Raw genomic sequence first — 26,740 nt, 5'->3', positions numbered from 1 at the left:
TCAAACTGTATGTGTAATTAGGTACAAAGCATGTGTCTCCAAATACTGTCGGACACGAAGTTTGGAAAACAGTCTATTGTAAATAAACACCTTAAAATTGTAAATAGTAGATTAGGAAATGTTTAGGCTAAGAAACTGAGATCACGAAGGACGGTGTACATATTATTTGTATTTTGTATTGCATATATTATGTGCAAAATATAACCACTATGGATACATTAGAGTGTATAACAAATCTGCATAGATATATGTATGCGAGGAGTAATGAAGGAGATTATATGAAGATAAGAAATTCGGAGGAGCAGAAGGATTAATGAGCATAAAATTATGTGCTAAAATGAGCTTCAGAATGTTTATTTACGTTGGTGAACAAAGATAAGGTGATAAAGTAGATAACAAGAATTGGTGATAATAGCAACGCCTATTTATATGAATATTTATAAAAAGGGCACCGCAAACTAAAGTTATTTCAGTATAAACTGCAATTAGTATAACAGTCGTTAGATCACAAATGGGACTGGATACATTGCACGGCTGAGCGTGTAAATAGTAAACAAAGGAGTAGATATTTATTTTAATGCTGAGAAGGCAACTAGGTTATTCAATTATTGAGAATGATTAGCAAAGGTGACATTTATTAAATAGCAAGATCTAAGGCAGTTACGAAATATTTCGTTATTACATGGATTATAACATAAATGTACCTATATTGTTGATGAACTACAATGAAGACTGGAAATGAAGATAAACGAAGACGGAATGAAGAATAGATTGAAGAATACGATTCCTTCTTTTCCGTTACCTATTCCTTATTCCCCTCAAAAATAAAATGTTTTTATTGAACGCATTTTAGGGTAAAGATCTGTAATGTTTGTAAATAATTTTAAATTAGACTGAACATTTCATTTACAATTTTGAGTTTGTGCATAAGGTTTTACATAAGGTTCGTTTGAGGATAAACGAAACAGCTGATAACTAGTTGACCGTGATTGTTTGGTAGGATGATTAGGGCACTGATAACGAGAAAGGATTCATACTACTGTCCGTATCTTGTTTGTTTGGAATCATAAACCTGTCTAATGAATTGCAATTCTATATTTTGTGAGTTTATTTATTTTTACTGTCCAGAATAAGAATTAGGGACAAATCATGTTTCAGTTAAGGATTTTTTAAATACGGCAGACACAACTGAATATGACCTAAAATAAATAAATAGGTAAAGAAAGGTTTTAGAGTCAAGTTGACTTATTTTATGATAAATCGAATAAATTAAACTCTCGTTAATGATCGAGGATGGATGAATCAGTGAATGCTAGGGATGAAAGTTTGAATGTATGGGATTAGCAAAAGGTTAGCGCGTCTGTGGTACGAATGTTCACACTCATTATCTGTTTTTATTTAGTTTCACACTTCACACTTGGTACTTACGTGGCCCGGGACACACAGGGTACTTCACATTGAACATTGACACTTGTTATTTTTGCAACTTTATGTACACAAACATTATTATTATGCTCCTTTTTGGTTTCGCCTTAAGCGCACTTTTGGGAATATACAGGAAAATGAGAGTTTAATGTTAAGTTTTGTTTGACATAGGTTTTTATACTATTTCGTGGTTCAGGATTACTAGGTCATATAAAGTTAGTTTAAAGTAAGTTTTGGGTACTAACAGCATGTATTTAGGTTAAGGAATGTAATACTTTGCTCTGAGAGGTTCTAAATGAAAATGTCTGACTTTATTTTACGATCAGTTTGCCGTATTTTTCAGAGTGAAAGTTAAGTTGTCTTATCTTGATTATTGTTGTAACCTGTCATATGTTAGACCGAGCGATTGCAGCGCTCTGTACCCTGGCGGATGGCAACGAGGAAATCTAGAACTATTGCGATTGTTGCCCGCCAAGTAGTTGTAATTCAAACGGACGCTCCTGCGTCGGAAAACTTTGATTTCTTTGAATGAGAAAATGTATAAATTATGTTTGGTTTTATTAGATGAAAATTTGTAATGTTTAGAAGAGCTAAGTGAGTTTATTTTTTTATAGGCTTGTAAAATTTTAAAAAACAAGGGAAAATTTTATGCTAGTACGTAGTGTGTTGTGAAATTTTAAAGCCTATTTTAAATTTAATTTGAATTTCCCGCCCTTAGCGCCACCTGCGGTGGCCGAGGTCGGCAGTGCTTATCTGTCCGTTGGGTTTTAAAATCATATCATTGTACTAGTGGGGGTGCTGGCGACAAGTTTGCATGGCTCCTGTGATAATGTAAGTGTTACATTTATTTAGTTTAAGGATTTTTATATTCATGTTTAAAATACTTTTTCAGGTGCTACAATTTAGTTGAAAAACATGATTAACCAATTTGTACAAGTCTTTATTCACTGTTAAATTTCGTTTGCCACGTGTGGTCAAGCCTGTTTGAGTTTGTAATTTCTTGAATAGTAAAACATCAGAAGAGTTTTGAGAGCTATATAAATTTAAAATGAAAATTATATAACTTTAATATTAGGTTCTGGTCAAATGTAAATTTTTATTCAATTTAATGTAACTTAACTCAATGAATGATTTTTGTATTGAACACTTTATAAGAAATCCGAATCAATGTTTTATACCTTTTATGCTTTTCCAACAGGTCTCTTGTAATATTAATTTTATTTTAATTTAAGCTTGTGTTAATGGTTTTGCAGACGGGAGTCAAAATTTGTACAGCTAATTCTTAAGATGGCCCAGCCCACCCCTGCTGTATTGAGTAATGTACCATTTCATAATTTTGGGTACTAATAACAATTAAGGCTAGCATATGTGTAAAGGGTTATTTGGTTTAAAAATTAATAAATTGTTGAACCGTAATTCACTGAGTCGTTATTATTCGACTCCCCTTGTTCACGGGTCAACTTGGCGACCCTCTTGGCTGATCCACAAGCTAAAGGAAGTGGATCTAAATTCACACCATAATTATATTCGATTGGCCATCCTGGAATAGTGATAAGCTTTAAAAGCTTATCTAAGGTGCATCAACAGGTAGTTTGTACTACCATTTAGTTAGGGTGTATTTTCTAAAGATATATTTTTGATTTATATTAACTATCTATATTAACTATTGAAATTATACCACAAAACAATATTACTGGAACACTTTCCAATACAATTTGATCTAAAAAAACTAATGCCTGCCTGCAATTCCTTCTTAAAATTTTAGTGACAATGACAACGCATAGATAAAATTTAAAAGTAGCTTGATTTGCTATTATTTCCCAAAACTGAGAATTTATTAGGTATAGTTTTTCACGCTTAATAATTCAATTTTTACGAAAACACATAGGCCTAGGTCTGTTTTCGTAACATAGATTATGTAAACACGAAGTATCTTAATTTTAAATGGCATCGATTTTCTATTTTTTCACCAATTCCAATAATTCTACAGGGTGTTTATAAAAAAACTGATCGATTTTAAACAGTCATACATAGCTCTTTTATTTTTTATCAAAATTTTTTTTATTAATGTTAAATTAAAGACAATTTTCTTAAGTTTACGATGACACATTCACACTATCTTATTTCTACATGTTTTCCATTATTAGCTCTTAAATAATCAAGTCTGTGTTCGAGATCTGCCCAAACTCGCCGCAACATCGGAACATCAATTTCATCAAATGCTTCTCTGATCTTTTGCTTCATTTCTTCCAGGCTGTTGACTTTGTTAGAGTAAACACGATCTTTTACAAACCCCCCAAACAAAAAAATCACAAAGGGTAATGTCAGGCGACCTTGGTGGCCAAGGTATGGGTCCGTCACGGCCAATCCAACGATTTGGGAAATGTTCGTCGAGACAGTCACGAACAAACCGTCTCCAATGAGGTGGAGCGCCATCTAGTTGTAACATCATGTTTGGTTGCTCATTTTCAAACTGTGGAATGGCAAAGTTTTCCAACATATCCACGAAAATGGTCCCATTGATATTTCTTTCGGCAAAAAAGATTTATATCGCCGATCAATCTGTTGCAAGATAAGGCGCACCAAACATTCACCTTCTCACTATCCCTAGTATACTCCTGGTGAAAATGAGGATTCTCAGATCCCCATATCCTGACATTGTGTCTGTTCACCTTCCCTGATACATGAAACGTAGCTTCATCAGAAAACAATATCCGGTTTAAGAAGTTATTGTCAATTTCTAAACGGTCGAGCATTGTAACTGCAAATTCTCTGCGTCTGGCGCATCTTGTCGCGTAATCTTTTGAACTATCTGTAACTTATAAGGCCAAAAATGCAAAATTCTTTTTAACACTTTGTGTAGAGTGGAATGCTTAATATTCAACTCTCGAGCTGCAGATTTTGTTGTTTGTCTCGGATTATTAAGAAATGATTGATGAATTCTTTGAACATTTTCTTCACTTACCCTTGGACGACCATTGCCTTTTCTGTGATGTATGCTCCCATGGGTCATGAACTTCTCATACCATGCTTTTATCGTGTTCTTTGAAGGAGGATTTCCGTTAAATCTCCTTCTAAATCTACGCTGAACAGCAAGAGGAGACTTAGTTTCTATTAACCACTCGACACACTGCGTCTTCACTCGAGGATCCATCGTAAAATGTTACTTATTTGTTTTTGTTTATCACACAACAATGTAAGAAGGTACTGCTAATAAAGCAGCTGATTATAAAACTTTTTGAGTTTCCCTAACAAATAATGAAAACTAGAGGTTTCTACCTCTAACACGGAATGAGTGAGACAAAGTTAAAATCGATCAGGTTTTTTATAAACACCCTGTATATTATATTTTCTTTCAGGTTCAATCACAGTTAAAAACAAAGGTTTTAAAATATCCTTCTTAGTTATAATCTTTATTGAAATATGTGTCTAATGTTTGGAGTAAGTTAACTTGTATATTCATTTTACAATTATATTAATACTAAACCACGTACGTTGAAAATTTATTAACTCAATGCTTAGTCATAGTTTAAATAAAACGCCCTTCAAAAGAGGGGTTTTAATTGCTGCAAATAACAATTTAAGCTTATTTATTTATTTAAGTCCCAACAGCAACAATCAATATTATGTACTATTGAGTCACAGATTGTGAAAAGGGCAAAAGGTTAAGCCAATGATTCCTACATTTAATAAAACTACTGTAAAATTTTATCAGGACTGCCTTTTCTTTGCTACTATGAGGGTAGATAAAAATAGCTATATTATATTTTACGGTTTTAACAGTTTGTGAAGTTAGCAGTAATATCAATTGTATCCTTCGGAGTGCCGTTATCAACATTTTATTCAGTTGTTTTAGTATGCCTAAATAAAGCACTGATTCAGCGAATACCTAACTTAATCAGTCATTTTCTAATACAAAATAACCCATATGAATTATAGAACTATCCTTTCCTTATTGAATAAATCTAATGTAGGCTTAACTAGTATATTATAAGTAGAACATTGCGTAATCAACTTAGATTTGATATTTTTTAGAAACATTTAAGCTTGTGTTGATAAAGCCGAGTAAATGAAAATACTAACCAGAATTTATACTGCAGTGAATCTCCAGAACAAAGATGCATGTCGTCACATGAAAATCTGCATAAATAATATCACTGAATAAGTCACTTGACACTAACACTTTTCACTAAATGTCCACTAAAACACACTCACAAACACTACGTGATACAGATACTAACATTCACTACAAGGTCACTACGAATACTACGAGAATTGACATGAAATACATCGTACAGTTCAACGACAGTTACAAGACAACAATGAACCAATAAGAAACAAACACGTCATGCGAGTAGAAAACTTGCTGATCAGCTGATCACCTGACAATGAAATAGGTTTTGGTTAGTATATTAGCCAACGTTTTAATCCACTACTATTTTATATTATTTATCTATGTATGCATGTATTATTATGAAAATGTAATATATGTCTCATATATAATTTAAATTAACATAACGTGAAAATATGTAAACAGTTTGTCAAGAAAATATATTTTCATTACAATGTGATTACGTAAGTAATCAACAGATATAAGTAGTATTTTATTCACCAAAGTCAATGTAATATTTAACTCAGTTCCTCATTTTGTAAATACTATTATTGAATTATGAGCATTGTACTATGTTCGTACTATAGTTCAAGAAATGTTAACTATAATAATGCTATGTTTGTGTTCATATACATTCGGATGAGTACGGTACCATTGACAGTGTATTACTGTGCTATAGGATCAATTATGACTGTTCAAATACGAAGAGTATTCAACAGCAAGAAAGTAAGAGTCTTGAGCGTCGTAGTTTTCGACGACGAGACGGATCGTTGTTTCACGATCCCATTGTTGCGACGTTCCGCGATTACTAACGCGTCGCAGCAATGCTGACGAACAGATGTTAATCATGAACTTCGCTGTGGAAATTTTCAGCATAGATTGCTCGTACGCTTGAAAATTTAAAAATGTTTGTTATTGTAAGTTAAATATTGTAGATGGGAGACAAATTTGATATCTGGCTTCATAAAACCATAGATAAAACATACTCCCTTAGTAGATTTCTCATCCGGAACAGCTGAAGACAATTTTATTGTTAGTTCATGTACGGTTTATGTAGAGGTCGTGTTTTGTTTACAATTTGTTTCCCGTTATTACAGCCATTTAAAACCTCGTTTAACCAAATAATACGATCTAATCATAAACAATAACTTGTCCCCTAGTTATATAACCAAACAGTAAAGCACAAATCAAGAAATTAACCCTAAATAATGGAAACAAAGTTTCATCGACACTAGCGCCTTTGTACATGAACTAGACACGAAAAACGTGCTTCAAAATTTACTATGGGATAAGAAGTCTACTTGTGTTGGTTAGTCTATGATAAAACGTAACAAATCTCAAAATAACCCCACCAAAGCAAACCTGCAGACTTAGCGAATTTCCATTTGGGAGGGTAAAAAGTGTTTTTTTTTTTTTTTTTTTTTTTTTTTTTTGTAAAATGTCAATGCTGTAGTTTGGTAAGAAATGAATGTATTTTCAAAATTTGATCAAAATATGCTCATACAAGCAAACTACAACAGTTGACTTATTCTCAATGAGAATAACATGGGAATTTTATTTATTTTTTCCCGTAACTTTTAAGCGCATAATTGACGCTTCAATATACTACATTATTAGATTTTTTAAGCTCTACGAAATGGGTTGGAAAGAAATTGTGAACAATTTGGTGTTTTCAGGGTCAAAAATGGGAAAAATCTATTTTTACCTCATAAAACCCCACACAAACACCCGATTCCATAGTTCAATCGACCTGGTTCGCGAAATCGTTCGAATTAATGTAGCTTTACACGTTTGTGCAAAATTTCATCAAAATCTGACGATTCTTGCTCGAGTTATCGTGCTAACGGACACATTGAACGGATGGTGTTTTTGGCCTCTAGGGACCTCAAAACGAAAAAGTAAATCGGTCCCGGATCCAGGTATTACCATGAGTACTACGGTAATAGCTTATTCCCTACATGGAAAATTCGCTAATAAAACAAATTTATAGGCAGGTAAAACAATAAATCATATTTTCATTGTACAAGCTTAATAAGAGTTCCAAATTAGAAATTTTTAACATGGGGTTTCTACTTATTACAGATATCTCAAGTGTAGTATTAAAAACAGCGAAGGCAAAGTCATATTTTAAATTTATGTACCTATATTTATTCATAATCTACTGTCTCTCCAATATATTCCAACTTACCACAGTTTGTTATAATAGCTTTTATTCAGCCATTTATTAAAAATAAACTCGTTTAGGATTAGCTGGAGACGTTTTTTAGCATATTCCCCAAATAGGGAATAAGCTATTACCGTATGTCTCATAATAAGACCTAGACAAGAGACCATTGTACTTTTTAGTATTAAAGTCTATAACTCAAACAAAAATGATTAGATTTTAATGGAATTTTGTACAAACGTGTAAACCAACGTTTATTTGAACGAGTTGGCAAACCAGCATGATCTGACCATTGGCACTATGGAGTAAAAATTGGGTTTCCCCATTTTTTTGTCTCTAAATAGATAAAATTGTACAATTTATTTCCAAACCATTTTGTAGCTTTGAAAAAGAAATAATTTGGTATATTGAAGCGTTGTAGGTATAACGGTTACGGCGATAATTAAAATAAATTTTAATTTAAAATTCCCATGTTATTCTTATGGAGAATAAATCAACTGTTGTAGATTACTTGTGTGTGGATATGGTTTGATCGAACATGGAAATGTTGTTACTATACATACTAAGCTATTAACATTTAAATAAAAAAAAAAACACCCCTCAATACCTTCATTAAACAAACCTAAGTACTTATTGAAAATCAATGTTATTGAAATAGGAAATAGGTCTGACAATTTTAAGGGAATATTTTAGTATAAGTCCAGCCTGGTAAAAGGAAATTCATTTAGTCTGCAGATTTGCTGCGGTGGGGGTATCATATTTTTCTGTCCGATATTCAGTATATTTTATCCCTTTTTTGGCGTTTACTACCCTTCCTAAGAAGCATGAATTTTTCTGTTATGCGAGTCCCATGCCTCACTTTAAAATTTAAGTTTCCTAAAATGTTTCACTCTCGCTTAGCCTAGTGAAAAGGTGTTAGGTTAATTAAGACTGCTTAAGGGTGTTACTCAACGTGTAATGAACAAAAATTAAATTTTAAAAAACAACAAATGTTACAAAGTGTTACGACAGCAAAATAAAACTTTGAAAAGGCGAAAATCAACAATAATAAGATAAATTAATTTACAACGTTAAATTTACAAGAAAAGAAAATCAATTGAAAATATAAAATAATTAGTTACTGACAAATTACATGACTTGTTTGTTTTACAAAACTTTAGTTATATATTTTATTCTTTTTACGTGCTGTTTATTGTCCCAGAAGCACACGCACCGATATACGCACTCCGAAACTCCTGATCTTCTTGGTCCCGTGGTGATCTCCTCGATTGTCCTCTCCAGGTCCTCCAGCTCCGAGACTCCTGACCCCTCCATCTTCTTTATTAGGCCTTCTCATTGGCTGATTACCGATAGGATAGGGTGTGTGGCTTATAGGTTAACGATGTTTCTTGGAAGTCAGCCCTACCGGTCATCGCCTAGCTCACATCAGCTGGGAAAGGAATTTGTAAATCGATGCTCATGCTACTGTTCAACTCTGTTCACACCAACTGGTCGACTAAGTGTAATGTGAACAGAGTGTCTGCATAGATGAGCACCGTGGGTACGGGGTTAATCCCCTTTCTTACACAGAGTTAATGTAATTTTTATTGTGTAGTTAGATTTAATTTAAAGTAGTTTCAGCAATTAATTATCTAGCTTGCTGAAGGGGTGATAAATCTATAAAAGGTATGCATGGTTTATGGTTAATTTTGAATTTGTATCAATTTATTAAGAGGTTTAGATTGCAAACTGATCTGTTTGTAAGGTCTCATTTAGCTTTCGCTGTTGACTTAGAACACTGCAAGTAGCCAACCGCTCATTCTGTTGTAAAAATAAAAAATATTTTGTCCGAGTATATTTGAGGGTGTTGAGGTTGACTGAATGTGTTTAAGCCATTGACCATTTACCATGCAGGTATAAAAGTTTACCAGTTTATTTTTGGTACATTTTATGAGGTGCTGAGCTTTTTGGTTGCAAATCCAGAGTACGAACAAGTAGTTAGTATTGGTATATAATATTCATTTCGGTAAAAATGTTTAAAAATTTATGAACCACCAAGAAATAGCCAGTAAACAGCAGTACACCGCGTGAAAAGATCCTGAGTGTCTTCACGTGATTAAAAATTATCTCAATCAATACCTATATAAGGGAGTATGTTTCATCTATAGATTTTACTAAATTAGGAAATGTAATATCCAGTACTTCTATGCTGTACATCTGATACTCAAAAGTCTATGTGGCACCCACCATTTCAGAATAACACTAAGTTAAACTACTTTTCATAATAAAATTTAAGTCCAGACTCAGCTGGATTTAAACTCCGTCGGGTTAGCGTCGTCTGTTGTCGTAACTGATCAGTAAATGTTTCGTGTCCGTAACGTGTTTTGTGTCGTGTGTAAATGTTTATTTATTTTTACTTGTTAAATATGACGCTCTTCATATGACGAAAGAAGAAGTACCGCCTGATGATGACTCCACATAGGAGTCGAAACTACTAGTAGTTGCAATTGCAATTAAATGGATTGCTTAATAGCAGGTATTTAAACCTTTTTAATATTATTTGGCAATCCGGAGGCTACATCCACAATGAAGGAAATTCACTTAGTCTGCAGGTTTGCTTCACCAAATTATTCTTGAAAACATTCCTCCATAGCTACTTGTTTAAGAGTTACAGCGTTTTGTGTGACTCCTTGGAAAAGGTGTCTTGCTTCTTGTTCTGTAAATGCTAAACGAGTAAATTAAAATTTGGGAGGAAGTGTTATGAACCATTAATTAAACGTGTACCGAATATCTTGACATCAGTGTTCCACTGAAAATGCTCTAGTCAATAATAATTGTATGTTTTTTATAATTCATGAGTCGTATCTTCATGACATAGTTTGAAGTACACCTTCAACGCACACAGCTGTTGGCTTTGTCAAAAAACAGTGCCAACGTCAACTTGTTGTTGTCAAACAAAACAAAACATGCGTTTTTTAGATTTTAAGGTTATGTTATGTTAAGTCTTACGCTTTTACAGTGTCAGTGTCAGTGTATCCAAATCCAAATCCATTTAGGCCTAGACTCTATTATGATTTTAATGTTTAGTTTTCATTTATTGCATACAAAAGCAGAAAATATCAACTAAATGTAAGTGAATAATCTTCATTCACTGTGTTTGTATGTTTTTATGAGGTGAATCAAAATCAACTGATGAGGTGACTGTAAATGTGTAATAGTGTAGCTATGTCATTGTTTATTATGTATTTTATTTCAAAATTGTGACGCAAGCCATGCATGTAAATATTATGTTAACTGGCAATAAAGAAATATTTGATTTGATTTGATTTTGGTGATATTTTATGTAGGCTAAGTTAAGCATAGTCCTAACCCCCAAATAAATAATTCTGTTAAGTTAATTTGTTCACACATTCTACTTTGATCTTTACCTGAATTCGATTGTTTCCTTTTTATAACGATAAGTAGGCCTACCCTATTATTTTTATTCATACGGTATTTTATTTTATTTTTTGTTTAGCCTATTTTTTTATTTTAAATTTTAAAATATTCTAATTAAAAAGGTCATCCATAAAAAAATGAAAGTGAACATTAAGTCAAAACCTTCATTCCCTCAACAAGAAAATCAATATATGCATATCTCAACAATAATTTGTCTAAAACTAATTAGGCCTAGGCCTAATAGAAGCAAGAAGTGTGATGCAGTCTGAAATCCTTATTTTTAAGAAATATAGTTTGTAGGCCTATGTACGTTATGGTATATTTAAAGTTACCGATTTTTTAAATCCGCCTCCAACATATTAAGAAGCATCCCATGTACATTTTTTAAGTTACAATGTTAAATGTACTGTGTTATATTTTAAGGTAAATCAAGAATCAAATTAATACTCTACAGAGATGAGTGTTACTTTATCTCTTCGTGTCACAAGCGACAAGCGCAAACCAGGAACCAAAGTGCCAAACACTAAGGAAGAAAACTTGATTCCTGTGATAAAATATTTGAGTAAGTTTGTATGAAAAATATTCCTATTTATTAGATTTAGGTTATAACTTAACTGTACAACACTGACAAATCAGGGAGCTTATTTGAAGGGAATCACGTTTTGAACGATGAGCATTGATTGAACGATAACAGCTTTGTCAATGACTAGGATGGAGATCCAGTTAACTTAACTTGGCCCAGTTGAAAATTGACAGTAGTGTAAGTCAGCTGGTTTACATTTGATTAGGAGTGCATAAATTTAGGAAAGTAACCTCCGATCAGTTATTAAAAAAAAAGAACTATGTTGGGGCCTACAAAAGAATTGGTCTCAGTGTTGTCATGTAAATCCTGACACTGGGAGGTCATCATGTGTTGTTTGTCTTGGTATAGTCTTACTTACAGATGAAACGATTCACAAATTATTCTTTGCTCATTAACTTACATTTTGTCTTTTACCCTGCCCAAAGTTCTCGATAAATAACTTAGCTGCGGCTGGAGACTTTTTGACATTAAAAATCTTATAACAGCTTGCGTGGAGGAATTTTTTACCGAGTCACACATTTTGAGAAGCTGTTAAAGTAAATTAAAGTGACTAAATGAAAAATTCTGAATGTCCTTAAAATAGAGGATGATAGGTATTTAATTTAAAGATTAGTACTGTATAGGTAGTTTTTATATACAAGGTCCCTTGTATATTAGTATATTAGATATTTGTATATTAGATCCCTAGTGTATATTAGTAAGATTATGTAATAAACTGAAAGTTTTACTTTCATTCTTAAGAGCTGTTAGCCTCCGGATTACGTTTGAATATTTATAATGGTTTAAGAACCTGCATTCAGTCACAGACAACATACAAGTATTACCCAGAATGCTTTGTGTAGTGTTGTGGTTTATTATATTAATAGAATAAAATATTTAGACATATTTTGAAAACATGATGTGTATTCTAAGTGAGTAAACAAACAACTGAACTGTAAACATATCGACAATTAATTCATCTTAAAACATGTGACAATAACACCAGCTGGTACACTACACTTTGCCTGTCAATTTGTAGGCAGTGCCACCAGCATTGCCATGCTGGTGCATTTTATGCTGGTTGCGCTGCCTACGAATTGACAGGCAAAGCTTTCTCCGAGGACTTAACACTGATTAACATACGGTTAGCATTCTGGGTAATAGTGGTAGCCTATGTTTTCTGTGATTCAGTAATCCAACAACTGCTGCTTGTGGCAACTATAGTTTCGGTTCAGCTAGGAACTATCTTCAGGCCGCACAAGGTGGTGTTATTTACCTCCGTATAAGAAGGTCGTCATATACGGAAAGTTTTACAAGGAAAAAGTTGAATGATGTACATTTTAAAGAGCAAATAAAGTACTATTTTTCAATATTCAACAAACCCCCAGCCTGTTAGCTTAGCTACTCAATGACAAGCAGATGGACCTCATCGTCACATTCAAAGTGCTGTGGCTGCTAACCAAGTTTACATTTTGAGAAACAAGTGAAAGCCATTTGAAGCAACGTCTAGACCATCTAGAGTGGTTAAGGGGAAATATTCCATATGAATGGATAAAGGTGATCTTGTGTGGAGTTAGCCATGTGAAGTAGAAAATGGCAAAAATTAAACTGCGGCCAAACCTTTAATTTAGTCATTTTGTAACATAATGGGCCATTTTTCATTAATTTTGTTGTTTCCATACACTTAAAAATTTATAAATTGTTATAGTTATTAAGTTTATGGCCAATAAAAGTGTATGCACATGGGCGTTAGGCGGAAACTTTCCTTGCTTTAAGAATAGCCTCGTACGAGGAAAAGGTTGCTCCAGATTGATAATTTCATGCTAATGGTCTCATCCGTTAAACCCTCAGTGTTCAAGTAACAAATCAAGTAAGGCAAATGGTATTTATGATATTACATGGATTGATTTGTGTGTAGTAAAAATTTATTATTTTTGTAGAAAGAAACACTCAACATGGCACGGGCAGCTATAAGTTTTTGCAGGAGTTGGAGGAAGCATCTGATTTGAAAGCTCAACTTCAAACATTAAAGGACGTAAGAGATGTTTAGTTAAATAAATCTAGAACTAAAACCAGAAAGTGATAAAAATTCAAATTTTTCAAAAAGGTATTCCAAAAGCAAAGTAGCTTTAAAGATGTTGTAAATCTTTTAGTTGTATGAAGAGAAATTTGTATCCTAACTTATCTCAATTAGTCATTTATTTTACCAAAGTTACATATTTACGTACAAGCATTGGTTACATCGAAAAACTACTCAATGTCAATAGGCTCTAAATAATTAGAATAATCTATTTTAGGATATTATGCTACAATATATTTGTATTTGTTGTCACCTTCAATTTAATCGATTCCATATATTTTATGATAGGCAGAACATACTTGACATGTATGATAAAAAAAAAAACAGTAGCCTACTAAACATCAGACCAAACGTAATGAAATGACTGCAAATGATGTTGTTTTGTTCTTAACAGAATTTCAATCTTTCAGGCTCTTAAATCACTAAACACCCAAAGTGAAAATGACCAGCAAGAAAAAATCTATTTCCATATTATAGTGGATATACTCTTAAATTTAGAACTCAAGAGCCCCTTACGGAGTGGCATAATTCGGTAAGTCTCTTGTAAACCCGCATGTTTTGTTGTAACCAAGAAAATTGTACGATTCCGAACAGTAACCAGTTTGCTGTTTGGATTGACAAATTGTAATTGCAGTTTAGTAATAACTGTTTAAGTATATTGATCAAAATAAACAATTCACAACTTGGCTCTATACATACTTCAAAGCAGTATAGAAAACTAATTGTACACACCTAAGTCTTATAGAGAAGTAAGGTACAGAGGAAACATTCAATGGTGCACTTAAGTGGTGTCTAGGGCAAGGTCCAACTTCGTAGCTTCTTCTAACCCCATTTTCACTCCTTTCCCCTCTCGCCATCACGTGTCACTACAACTCTCACGCGGGCTCTTCCTTGCTTGTCACAAGTATATATTGCTCTTATCGCCTACGTACACACACACACAACATACTAGGGCTGAAAGAGCATGATCAGACATTGCTTAAGCAAGTTTCCTCTGCAATTTATTTCTCTGTTTCTTTGATTTTGATTAAGATAATTGACATATAATTTTTTAAATGATTTTATTGCATCAATACAGATTGCATCGTACCGTAATGTGCTAACTCCTAATGCTGTGAAAAGTAGATCATTTACTTAAAGCTTTTGTAAATTTAATTTCAATCATCTATTTAGTCTGGTGTATTATTACTGCATATTCAAAGCTGATACTTTGTCTCCAGGATTCTCAAAGAGTACAAGGAAACAAAATCCGCCATAGTGGTAGACGTAATATCGGAATGGTTCACAGCAAAGTTTCAATCTTGTGAGCAAGACATTCTGTCGATCCTTAAAACTGCCAATGCTGTTTGTGGCTGCTTCGACAATTTCCCCACAGGTGCAGAAGCTGTTGGGAAATGTGCAAAGGATGTTTTGACATTCATCTTTAACAGCCTCTTGCTTTGCAAAAATATATTAGGGTAAGTTATTCTTTAAGCATTGCAATGTTTAAAAAACTGGTTTTGCTCAATATTTTAGTTTGCATTCGTTTATTGTCATATTTTGAACTAGGAAATAAAAACCCTCCTTACAAAAATTCTGAAATGTAAGAAATGAAATTCTTTTTTTAACTGGTAGTATCATTCATTGACTATTAGTCGTGTACTGGCTTTGCTTGTAGCTTAAATACAATATACAGACATTAACACACGACATATAGATAAATATTTTTAGTTTGGTAAACCTATCATAGCTGCTACACAATCAGGAACTTTTGTTTTATTTTTTTAAATAATCAATCAACGATTTCAGTTTGGAAGGTAGCTCTGTACAAAGTACAGACGTTTGCCAATGTATACACACCCTGGTGCGGGCCGGCCTCCATGTGGTCAGCTTGCAACTATCTGCTGATTTTGACAAGTCACAGCTGCATCAGCTGAGTAAACAGCTGATGGCTTGTGATCTGCCTCTTGACACCCGCACAAACTGTGGCTTACTCGCTGTGACTACCGGCCGACAAGAGTGGTACAGTGTAAGTGTACTGTCTATTTGCCTTTGAATATCGATTCACATCTGTGAGAAAACATCCTATGCCAATGAGTTTGGTGGCATTTTGTAATAGAGAAATAAATGCTTCTAAGTGGTAAGGGGACAGTCCCTTCAATTTTTTTCTTACACTGAGGATTGAACCCTTAAACCTCTTCCAACAAAGTTCAACATGCTAACCATTGGGAATTGGCTTACTCCCGTATTCAAACCCCATGTTAAAATATCCTATCTTCAAACTTGGTTGTTATACAGAACTCACTAACTTGTTCAGTCTTGCAATTGGCAAAGTCTGGAATTCAATTAGCTACGCTAAAGCAATCGGAAGCATATTTTACAATATTTAGCTAAATTAATCCCAACAGAATGAAACAGAAATCATAACCGTAAAAAACTATAAGATATGGCATATGGGGAGATTTTTCAATCGTTTGGCTGTTCTATTTTTGAAACAACACTCACATCCCATTGAAATGCATAACAGAACCCCATTAACTATTATACCCCATTCACAAAATTTAGGCGGTTTAAGGGAAGGTTTCTTGAGTTCCCCCACCACCTTTTTAGCTAAATCAGCTGATCAGATGTTGGCTGTTGTCTCAAAGTTAAAGTGAGGTGAAAGGGATAGAATCGCTTCCCCTCAAACTACCTAAATTTTGTAAACGGAGTATAACAATCACATAACAAATTGTTGAAAAGATTTGTTTGGATAATAGAGTTGAAAGGTTGACAGTTGACATGTAAAAGAGTGATGGTTTATCGAGGTTTTACTGTACCTCTCATATTTTCAGATTCTACAAGATCAGTTAAAGAGTGAAGATGACCTGACATCTCTGTGTTTATATTCTGGAATTATTGGTTGTTTACCAAAGGAAGATCTGACTTCAACTGGAGACCTATTTGGAGGAATATCCCCAGTTCAGCTGATCTTTAACCACATCATAAACATACACAAAAGGTATTGTAAAAACAAATCAATGAAAGTATTATTTCATGGACACAAAAAGTACGTTAAGAAATGTTAGGAAAATTCAATCGGCTGTATCTACCAGGTAAGCTGCTCATCGCTATAGCACCTTGTTTTCGTCATCACGAACGGATGAAACCCTCTTTAGAGAAGGAGTGGAGGGCGCGACGTCACTCTTCTCTTGAGGGAACACCATTACCGTAACGAGACGATATGTTTCCATCGGCGTTCGTGGCAAGAGTTGATAGCGTCTCAGATTGGTGTTCTGGAGGTCTCCAGTTCGAATCCCGCCTGAGACACTAACTTTTTGCCAAAGATTTTCTTTAGAATGCGAATATTCTTAAGTGTACATCTTTTGTTAGAATTTGAGGCATTTATAATTGTATTTATGAACAGAAATATTTTTGTAAAATTAGTTAACCTTCATTCGATTTTTATCTTATATCTTTTTTATACTATCAGCAAGGTTGATTGGTTAGGTTAGGTTATGACAGTTTAATCTTATAATACAAAATTTTAAATTTAATTTTATAATTAAAAATTATAAGTAAACCTTCATTTGATTTTTATCTTATATCTTTTTTATATTATCAACAAGTTTGGTTGGTTGGGTTAGGTTAAATGACAGTTTGATTTTATAATAAAAAATTGTAAAATTAATTTTATTATTAAAAAGTTAATTTTATAACTAAAAAATAAAATAAATGTATAGTTTTTCTTAAATTGACATGAGAGGCTCTCCCACAATCCCCCACTCCTTCGCAGGAAAGGTTCTCATCAGTTCTGGACGAGGAAAATGAGACGCTAGTTGCTTATCCCTATCCTTGTACATAATAATCCTTAAAAGTATGTTTTGTCACTGAAAATGTATTTTCAGTCAAACTAAAAATATATGGTAAATCTGCTCAATCAATACAGTCAGCTACACTGTATTGAGAGTGTAATAGTTTGTAGTGACAAAATTTGTATTTTTTCATGCAGGCCCTACTATAGAAGTAGGGAATGTATTCAATTTAAGCATTATGATTGTTAAATATGGCATGTTGTAGAGTGGTTTAAATTAGTGGATGACTTAGTGAACGACTGCCACAGTACTCATGGTACACCGGAGTCACTCATAGCGTAAACTGGTGCTTATGGGTGACCACGTCCCATAATTTGATGATGTCATTTTCTGCTGACTTTATGTTTATATTTGTTTTGTTACTGAATAAGTTTCTGTATTGACATTTAATATAAATTTCATTACAAAAAAATTTTAGGTCTGCCTAAAAGATTTTTATGTTTTATTAGTAGTTAAAGTGTTTATGATAAAATAAGGCTTAGTCAAATCAACGAATAACCTTTGTTGCTCAAAGAGTTAACAACCAATAAAAAATTATCAGTTATTTTGATTTTTCCAGGAACCCTCTACAGCCTACAGTAACACTAAGCGTCGCCCGTACACTGGTAAGCCTGAGCCGAGTGCTGGTAGCGTGTGACAGTCAACAGCTGATTGACATGTTACCACGTCTGCTCTCCTACACCTGGGAGCATCTTGAACACGTCATGGACAGCGTTAAACATCTGGCAGTTGCTCTTCTCAACAACATCGTCAAACTTCATTCACCCGGTAAATGTCAAACTTTAGAATACTCTTTAACCCAGAAAATAAGAAAAACCATATTGGTTGGGTATGCGGCTTCCTATTACTCTTTCTATAAAATCTTGCTAACGGCGCAGATAAATTTCATATCTGTTGACTTTGCGGCTTGAATGGTCAGTGCTACTAGCCATCGTGGAAACATTCAAAGGTTTGGAAAAATTTGATTTGCCACTCTATTCTGTGGACTTTTCATACATGGCTTTAGTCTATAAAACAGCTGATTACAAGTATTTCCCGTTATTGAAAACCTCATATATTACGTTAACATTAAAATTATTATCGTAACAAATTTTACAAATTCTACTTCTAAAGTTAAAACCACAAAAAGTTTGATATTAAGTAGTGTAATACTCTAATGGCAGTCAGTAGTTATAAATAAAAACATAACCTCTCAATGCTATGATTAGTGATTGTCAAGTTCTTAGGTCTGTGGAGCTCAGCACCCCGCAAAAAGGAAAAAAAGAATTTTTTACTGTTATTTATTTTACTGTTGGATTAGTTAAGAGCAGTTATGCGTAAAATACTGTATGTCACTCATCCAAATTGTGTTTACCCTACTCGTCCGGTCAACACCTATTTTACGGACTAGTAAAGAAATATAATATTTTTCTTACACAAAATATTGTTCTTTTGTTGCCTGCTTTGTGGTCATATCTAATGAGCAATTTCAATGCTAAATAAATCTGAGCTAGTTGGAAGAAGTTGCCACCTGCTGAACTAATAGACAGAGAAAACCAATATTGGATACAGCGATCGCGTACTGTATTAACAAAACAATTTCATTAGGTTATCAACTAATAAAAGACGACATTGGATAGTAACAAGGCCAAGTTTTGGACGATTCCCGTACAAAAACCGCTAAATAATACCACTGGTGTAGATTAACACCCAAAAAATCAAAATATCAATAAAGTAACTATATAGGCCTAATATTTAACACTGACATGAGCCTGTGATTACAGAGGTTGACGTTTACAGCAACATGTTGTCCGCTATGAAGCATCTCCCGGCATGGAGCCGAGCACGACATGTAGCCTTGTCTGCCTTGTTAGGCAAAGTCCCCGTTTCTCAGCTGATTTCCAACGGTTGTGAGATACAACTCATGTACGAGCATCTCAGCAAGGAAGTCGTCTCTTCTCATGTAAGCATTTTGATAAAGCTGAACCCAGCTGTTCTTGATTGTTGCACTTAATGCTCTGGGAAAGAAAATCAGCTGGTCTTAGTCACTAAAAAAGCCACGCAAGACTTTACCTTCCCTGTGCTCTTATTTTGGTGTAAATTTTCCTAACTGTGTCCCAATCTTAAATAGTGATGTCAGTTGAGTAACTATTACAGTAGCTCAGTAAATGTTAATGGAACCAAACCTATAATAGATTTGATTTCTAGTTTCTGTTTTTAATCTTATAAATTGTATCAGTGTGACGGAGAAGAAACCAATATAGGCTACAAATTACAAATGAGCGCTAATCTTCAAAAATTAAATAAGATGCTGGAAGTTCATTAGACAAACAAGATTGAATGGGAAAGCTATTAAAAATAGCTTGGACACCACCAATTTTAAACTAAAAAAAAAGTATGAACGAATGAAAAATGTATATTCTCTTAATAAATTACTATGTAGTTCATGTTTTATTTTTGTATTTTTAAAACTTGTTTGACTCTTGAATTATTATAACTTTTTTTCAATTTTTTTTATACTAGCAGGGTACATTAATTGTATGGAGATCAGATGGATGAAGGAAGAGTTGCAATGTTTTGCTCAAAAGGAATACTGAAAAAGAGTTAGACCATGAACGAAATTGTGAAACATAAGCATTGAAAAGAAAAGTAGAAGTAATGCAGATAGGTAAACATATTTAGCAAACATATAACCATTTAAATTTGTAAAAATACATTATAATTTACAATTTTACTGCATTCATGATCATTCCATTTGGCAATCTAAAAAATAAGTTCCCTGATTAGCCGGACTCTGGTTTGGGTTTGGATGCAAAAAATTTGGTGTAATGTTTGTTGGTAACTATTCATATATTCATTTGTTCGAGTCACTGTAGTAAAAAATAATAGGTATATCTGTTATTGATTAGAGTTCAGATTTTGGTTGAAATACAATAGTTTAGTTTTTGCAACATTTGGATTTTTTTACATTCCCTTGGTTTTTATTGGTTTTCTTTACTGCATTATCATTATTTAGCCCTGATGTAAAGTATATTTCTTTATTTTTTAGTTCAGAAAATGTTGTCAAACATCTTGAAAATCAAAACAACCATATTATTCACACAAAATTGTAATAGGCTATTGTATATTTTTTTATCTACTAAGGACATTGTTGGTACCATTAAGAATTGCGTCTACGAATTTTCTCTGAAGGAAGTATTTTGTCATGTTTACTTCTCAGGCTGTCAATGCTTTTCAAGAATTCATGAGGCATCACTACAATGAAGTCTCGGACAAAGATGAGTGGACACAGTTGTGGATCAAACCTCTTCTTCAACGTCTGGACCAGAATCCTTCGGTGCCTTTACAGCAGGTCTTGGGAAAAGCTTTGGCCATCTCTGACAACTTGGTTCAGTACATCCTCAAGTGAGTAGTCATTGTAACATCTGAAACTAAATGGATTCACTGCTAGATTGCCTAATTTGCTCTTGGTGTTTTTTTTTTTTATCAATGTTTGATTTATCTCAAAGAGCTTGTTGATGGATCTTTCCGTTTCACATTTAATAGTGTAGTACGTTATGAGAGATCATACTATCACCCTAAAACATCAAGTAACATGGTACCGTCATTGGAAACATTATGTTTATTGCCATGTGTTACATCAACTGTCCTTGTAACCCTTGCAAAGGTTATTGAGTTAGTTTGACTAATTTTTTATTTTTTTAATGAGATGGGTTGGTATTTTGAGTTGAAACAGACAGAGTATTGCCAATGGTATTAAAGGCCTATTGCATGGCAAACATAGAAGTTATCCCTGAATGTGTGAATTTGTTGTCTACAATGCCACTTAAGAGAAAATTTAACTTTAATTTATTTTAATAAAAAAAAAATTAAAAATAATAACTGCAAACTAGCGTTTTTATGCAATCCAGACATAATAAATTTTAAAACATGAATTGATATTTTAATTGGGTTTATTATATTCAACCTATTTGATTAGGATGTTTGAAAATAAAAACATGAATTTAAATTAAAGTTCATTGGACGGTAAGTTCTAATTTCCTTACTTAGAAATCTCCTCAATACAGGATAGCTTTAATTACCAAGTGTACGTAAACAGCGGGAACTGAGCAAAGGATGCGAATTTACAAATGGCGGGTAGATGTTGGTGACGTTTAAGCATTTAGTCATAATTGAACAGTACAAACATAAATACTTTCCTACTTTTACTGGATTTTTGACATCGTGTAATAACTAAATAGGGTTATGGCGGGCCTAGCAGCTTTAACTCAACTCTCAGTTCAAAATTTACCACCTCACCATCCGCATACTTATTTGATTACTTTGTAGAAATAGAAATATTTTTTACCGAATTAATAGTTCCTTCATTATTAGCACTAATCAACACTTCTAAAGAAACAGATGAGGTATATTAATAAAATAAATTAACAACAACAATACCAGCGCACGCGGCACAATAAACATAACCTCTCAGATAAACAACAACAAATAACATAACAAATACTCTCGGGCCAAACCTCCCCCCTCCCCGTCACCTTCCTTCCCCCCTACCTCCAACATAGTAAAAAAAAAACCTAGCCTGGCACCGTCCCTGCCCCCTAGTGCTTGCCGCCCTGGACCGACTCCTCCACTCGCTACGCCACTGTTGCAAAGCACAGGTATAGCAGCTAGTTATAAATAAATTTTATAAGTTTGTTTGGCCAGGTTGCCGGAGGGACAAGTCAGTCTTGGCACCACTCTACTCTGCCTCTGCCTGTCTCACAAGACTGGCTTCTTGGACACTAGCGGAGCAGACGACGACATGTGGAGGGGGGTGGTCAGTTACGACACACTCCGCTCAGCTATAAATCACACGGATGATCAGGTATGACTTGTTAATTGACTAAAAATCTACTAGACGTACCATTGACTTGGATAGGCCTAATGAAGTAGACATGCCATCTACATGGACCAGCTGAGAACAATTTTTTATTCATAAAAAGTAGTTGAATGTGCCACTCCTAGAGTGTGCTAGTGTCTGAAATTATATTTTGGTAGTTTTTGTTACTGAGATAGTTGATGTAATGTAAAATATACTGTTAGTTACAACAAGTTTTTATTTAGATTGGCTCGGTTAACAATGGAAATTCAATGGAAACCAGTAATTTACATCAGAACAATCTGTTGGTGGCTTAATTTAACTATATTAATTTGTTTCTAAAACTGATGATAACTTTAACATGTGAATGAAATGTTTACTAACTATTATCATAGACAAATAGAATAAATATAGACTGTCAAAGGAAGGTTCCGGCGCCCACCGCTAGGGTTTGCCGTGTAGTTAAGGCGCACACCGCTGCAGACGAAAAGCCCAGGAGCCGTATGCGACCAGCAGACGCTGCAGCGGTGTGCGCCATAACTACACGGCAAACCTAGCGGTGGACGCCAAAACTTCTGCTAACCGCAGCACAGCTGACGGTCTATATTTTTATTGTGTTTGTCTATTCCACTATTCAGTATTCATAGCCAAAGGTTATACTTACTAGCTCAAGCTCAGGTCCAAGCAAAATACGTCATGTTCTCTTTCTTTGGACTTTTTTTGAAGTATTATTATTATTACATATTATTACTAGCTGTGTGCCCGTTTTACACACAGGAATCTTATCGTAGTCAGTTGAAGTTGAAACCTTATTATATAAAGAACAGCAATTGGTTTGCATATTTTCAGATGTGCTGGCAAAACTATTATATATAAACCTAATATAATGCAGTAATAAATCCTAATCCTAATAATATACAGTAAGACATCAGTTAAATTGAATACTACTGTAATAAATAAGGTGCAACACTAACGATAACTAATTTGTAAATACTAAATAGTGATGTGTTGGTACGTAAAAATTATTCTTATTCTTGTTGATACCACCGGTTCTAAGGAAAAAACCAATACCAAAAACCAACGTTTACATTTAAGAACTATAGTACATCCGACCAATTGAATGCGTTAATCCAGTTCCGAGGCTATTGATCCCTCTTGGTTTTGGATTTTCTGACAAAAAGTTGTCGAATTTGTAAAAAACTTTTAATGTTAACGTTAACATTTTGGTGACAGTTTGAACAAAACAACCTCATCCAAACAACTTTTTGTTATTTAAAAGATTGCGTATTCTCTATTTTAAACTATGTTTCGTATATGTAGTTAACATAAGAAGGAAATGTGAAAAAATCACACAATGTTGTGTTTTTTAACGTTTTTAATTTGATTTCCCAAGTAGGTAGGTCATGTATTGTAGGGAAAAGTACCGGTATCAAGGATCGTCGTCGAATAGGTTGTCATGAATAATTGGGTAGGCCTACGTACCCAAGATACAGTCTATGGGCTTATTGGCTGTATGGTCCAGCGATTGCAGCACATAGCGGTGAGTAGAAACCGAATGTGACACATTGGAAAAGCGAGTTTAGCATCATCCGGAAACCGGCAAACCTCTGTTACAATCACCTACTGCAGTTATGATTTTTCACTTTACACTTCACACAACCGCCATTGAAACGCCGTCAATGAGTGAAAACCTTGTTAGTAAGCTATTGGCGACGATTATTTTATAAATGTAAGTTCCCAGCCCTATACAACACTGATTCAAGGTCTTTTTCCCGGTTATCAGAACTTCAAAACAATTTTATACACAAAGAATCTCTAATTTCATTTACGGTTACAATAGACATTATTTAACTTTCGATTGATTAAATCCTTTATGTAAGGAAAATCGTTTTTAATTTCACTTGGTTTTGGATTTTGTTTTCAAAACGTTATTGGAAATGTTTGCGGTATTTGTAAACAACATTTAATGTAAACATATTAGTGACAGCTAGAAAAAATAATCTTGATCCGAACAGCTGTTCTTTATTTCATAGATGATTATGTGATGGACATTGGGAGAAAACTTGACAAACATTTCACGAAATTGGGTTTTTAAACATCCGTCATTTTATTTAAAAAATAGTGAGGCCATATTTTAATGGCTAAAGACAATCTCGCCAATCCAGTGAATACATTAAAATTATTTGGATCTTCATAGGTACTCTCGTTTTTCAGGAGAAGGCCGCGTAAAATGCCTCTTGTGCCGTAACGGACAGACCAACAGACAGAAATAGAGATGAGACTTGTTTTGGCTTCTTAAATGTATAAAATGGAAAAATAATCTAAAAATTTATAATTTTGAGCAATGTACAGACAAAACTCTAATTTTAATTATATAGATAAGACTTTTACTGTGCTATGTGTAGAAATTTAATTGAGGTAATTTTGTTTTCAAGGAACTACTGGCTAAAGCTGTGAACCTATTAATAAGGATTTTCCTTGATTCAGACAGCCATTTGATGTCATTCAACATTTCATACATCTAATCTAGGAATGTGGCACTGTAGGTTACATTTTGTTGTTGTTTTGTAGCCCATGACAGTCAGGCTTGTAAAAATCTAATCATTGTGATTTAGACTCGCCTGTCCTGCCTCTCTCTGATCGTGGAGGCCCCGAAGTCCTCGGAAGTGTTTACAACAAACGAGCTACGTTTAGTGACGGAATACGTCTCTTACAACCTGCACTGGGAATGTCCTGCGGCTAGACAACGCAACATTGCTCTCCTGAACAAGGTTTACTGCTATCACTACTTGACCTGACAGTTGTAATAAAAATTACCATTGACATTCTGAAAAAAGATGCACTCTGTTTTTTGTGAAAAGTCAATACTGTAGAGTAAATAATAGACTAAAGATTTGTCATACTATAGTGAGATTCATTATTGTTTTATGCCACTTACGAAATGGGAGAAAGAGCACAATCCTGAGGTTTTAGTTCTATCATATAAATCCTGTGTTTGTGCCAAGCAGCCTTTTAGCTGATGCATCTAAGTGTAAATAATTAATTTTACTGCATATAGAAATCTAGATTTTATTTTAATTATAGAGTTGCAAGTTTGGTGTTGAGGCAGAAATGTCAGTAATATTCTTAATATTTTGAAAATTATATTAAATTGGTCTGAAGTGACTTTTCAAATTGTTTCTCGTTAAGGGAAGTGCCTCTTTAAAAGTCAATAGCAAAGCTACTTAAATCTCAGTTCTAGGATCGCCTTTCACTCATGTTTTCCCAAAATACACATAAATCCATTCTACTCTTATCATTAGTGATCTTAGTGATTGACTAAATGATTGTGTTTGTTCCAGTTCGTTAAACGGTTCAACGACAGTCACCAGGCACTACAGAGGCGATCAGACACCTCTGGTCAGCTGTTGTCGTACAGTCAGTGTTACCAACAGTTGCAGGACGTCTGTGTAGACAGTTTGTTCCCCGGGGCGACTCACAGCCGACGGGTGTCAGCTCTACACCTGCTGCTGTCCCTGCGTCCCCAGGCAACCCCTCTGCTACAGGCCGCCCTGTTGGCATGTCTGGCTGATAGTTATGAAGATGTCAAGGCTATGGCCGTCAGACTGCTGACTAACACACCAGGATTGTTGGAGGAGTTTAAGGTTAGTTTGTGATGGGAATAATCAAATAAATAAACAACGATTTTCCATTTACATTATTGGACAGTAGAAAATTTCTGGTTTAACCAATCAGTTTAAGATACATGACTAGCCATAGGCTAGGACGTTGGTAGGTTAGGGTGTGCAAAGGGATGTCAATAGACAATTATCTTAATGAGAGACTTATAAAAAGTAAATAAGAGGTAAATTTATCTTGGTTTTTTTGTGATTCTTATACCTCCTCTATGAAAATTGTTTGGCCAATTATGTCACCTTCTTCAGATCTTTGTCAAAAATATAAATTTTCACTCATATTGAGGTCGTTGAAAAATTAAACACCCTCACACGTACGTTTGGATAAAACATAAAAAATAAAGTACAAAGAAAAAAAATAAAGTACCTGCTGTAGCCACAGGTACGCACTGCTCAATTGACAAGTCCTGACAAGACTTATAGAGGTTCAAATCTAAAAATATTCAAATTTAATTGCTACTATCAAAAGATCACCAGTTAATCTTGTAAAAACTAAGTAGTTTTTTATGGTTCAAAACTAAGTCCATCAATCCTTGATAACTGGGTTTTTACAAATGCAAATAATGGTATTGATTAAATAAATAGCTAATCCTACTCAATAGCAAAGCTAGCGTCACAAACCATCTCAATCTGTTTT

At 34.0% G+C, this 26,740-nt stretch overlaps 1 protein-coding gene across 2 annotated transcripts in view; it reads left to right on the top strand.

Moving 5' to 3' along the window:
- The first annotated feature begins 10,269 nt into the window (after window positions 1-10,269).
- LOC128987193 (thyroid adenoma-associated protein homolog) overlaps window positions 10,270-26,740 on the top strand; it is a 28,569-nt gene continuing 12,098 nt past the window's right edge. Inside the window, exons 1-13 of one of the 2 annotated variants that reach the window (XM_054407936.1) lie at window positions 10,270-10,291; window positions 11,541-11,679; window positions 13,620-13,714; window positions 14,170-14,291; window positions 14,980-15,216; window positions 15,548-15,767; window positions 16,573-16,739; window positions 18,152-18,360; window positions 19,356-19,534; window positions 20,792-20,976; window positions 22,276-22,435; window positions 25,045-25,200; window positions 25,771-26,073. In XM_054407936.1, the coding sequence (XP_054263911.1) occupies window positions 11,574-11,679; window positions 13,620-13,714; window positions 14,170-14,291; window positions 14,980-15,216; window positions 15,548-15,767; window positions 16,573-16,739; window positions 18,152-18,360; window positions 19,356-19,534; window positions 20,792-20,976; window positions 22,276-22,435; window positions 25,045-25,200; window positions 25,771-26,073 (2,139 nt within the window). In that variant the 5' untranslated portion in view covers window positions 10,270-10,291; window positions 11,541-11,573. Of the gene's footprint in view, window positions 10,292-10,698; window positions 10,809-11,540; window positions 11,680-13,619; window positions 13,715-14,169; window positions 14,292-14,979; window positions 15,217-15,547; window positions 15,768-16,572; window positions 16,740-18,151; window positions 18,361-19,355; window positions 19,535-20,791; window positions 20,977-22,275; window positions 22,436-25,044; window positions 25,201-25,770; window positions 26,074-26,740 lie in introns of those variants that run through there. The other variant, XM_054407935.1, reaches the window with a different exon arrangement.

Source organism: Macrosteles quadrilineatus, unplaced genomic scaffold, assembly GCF_028750875.1.
Source record: "Macrosteles quadrilineatus isolate MER2022 unplaced genomic scaffold, UCM_ALF_1.0 Scaffold_2__2_contigs__length_208266976, whole genome shotgun sequence".
Lineage (NCBI taxonomy): Eukaryota > Metazoa > Arthropoda > Insecta > Hemiptera > Cicadellidae > Macrosteles > Macrosteles quadrilineatus.
This window is presented reverse-complemented; position numbering and strand designations above follow the sequence as displayed.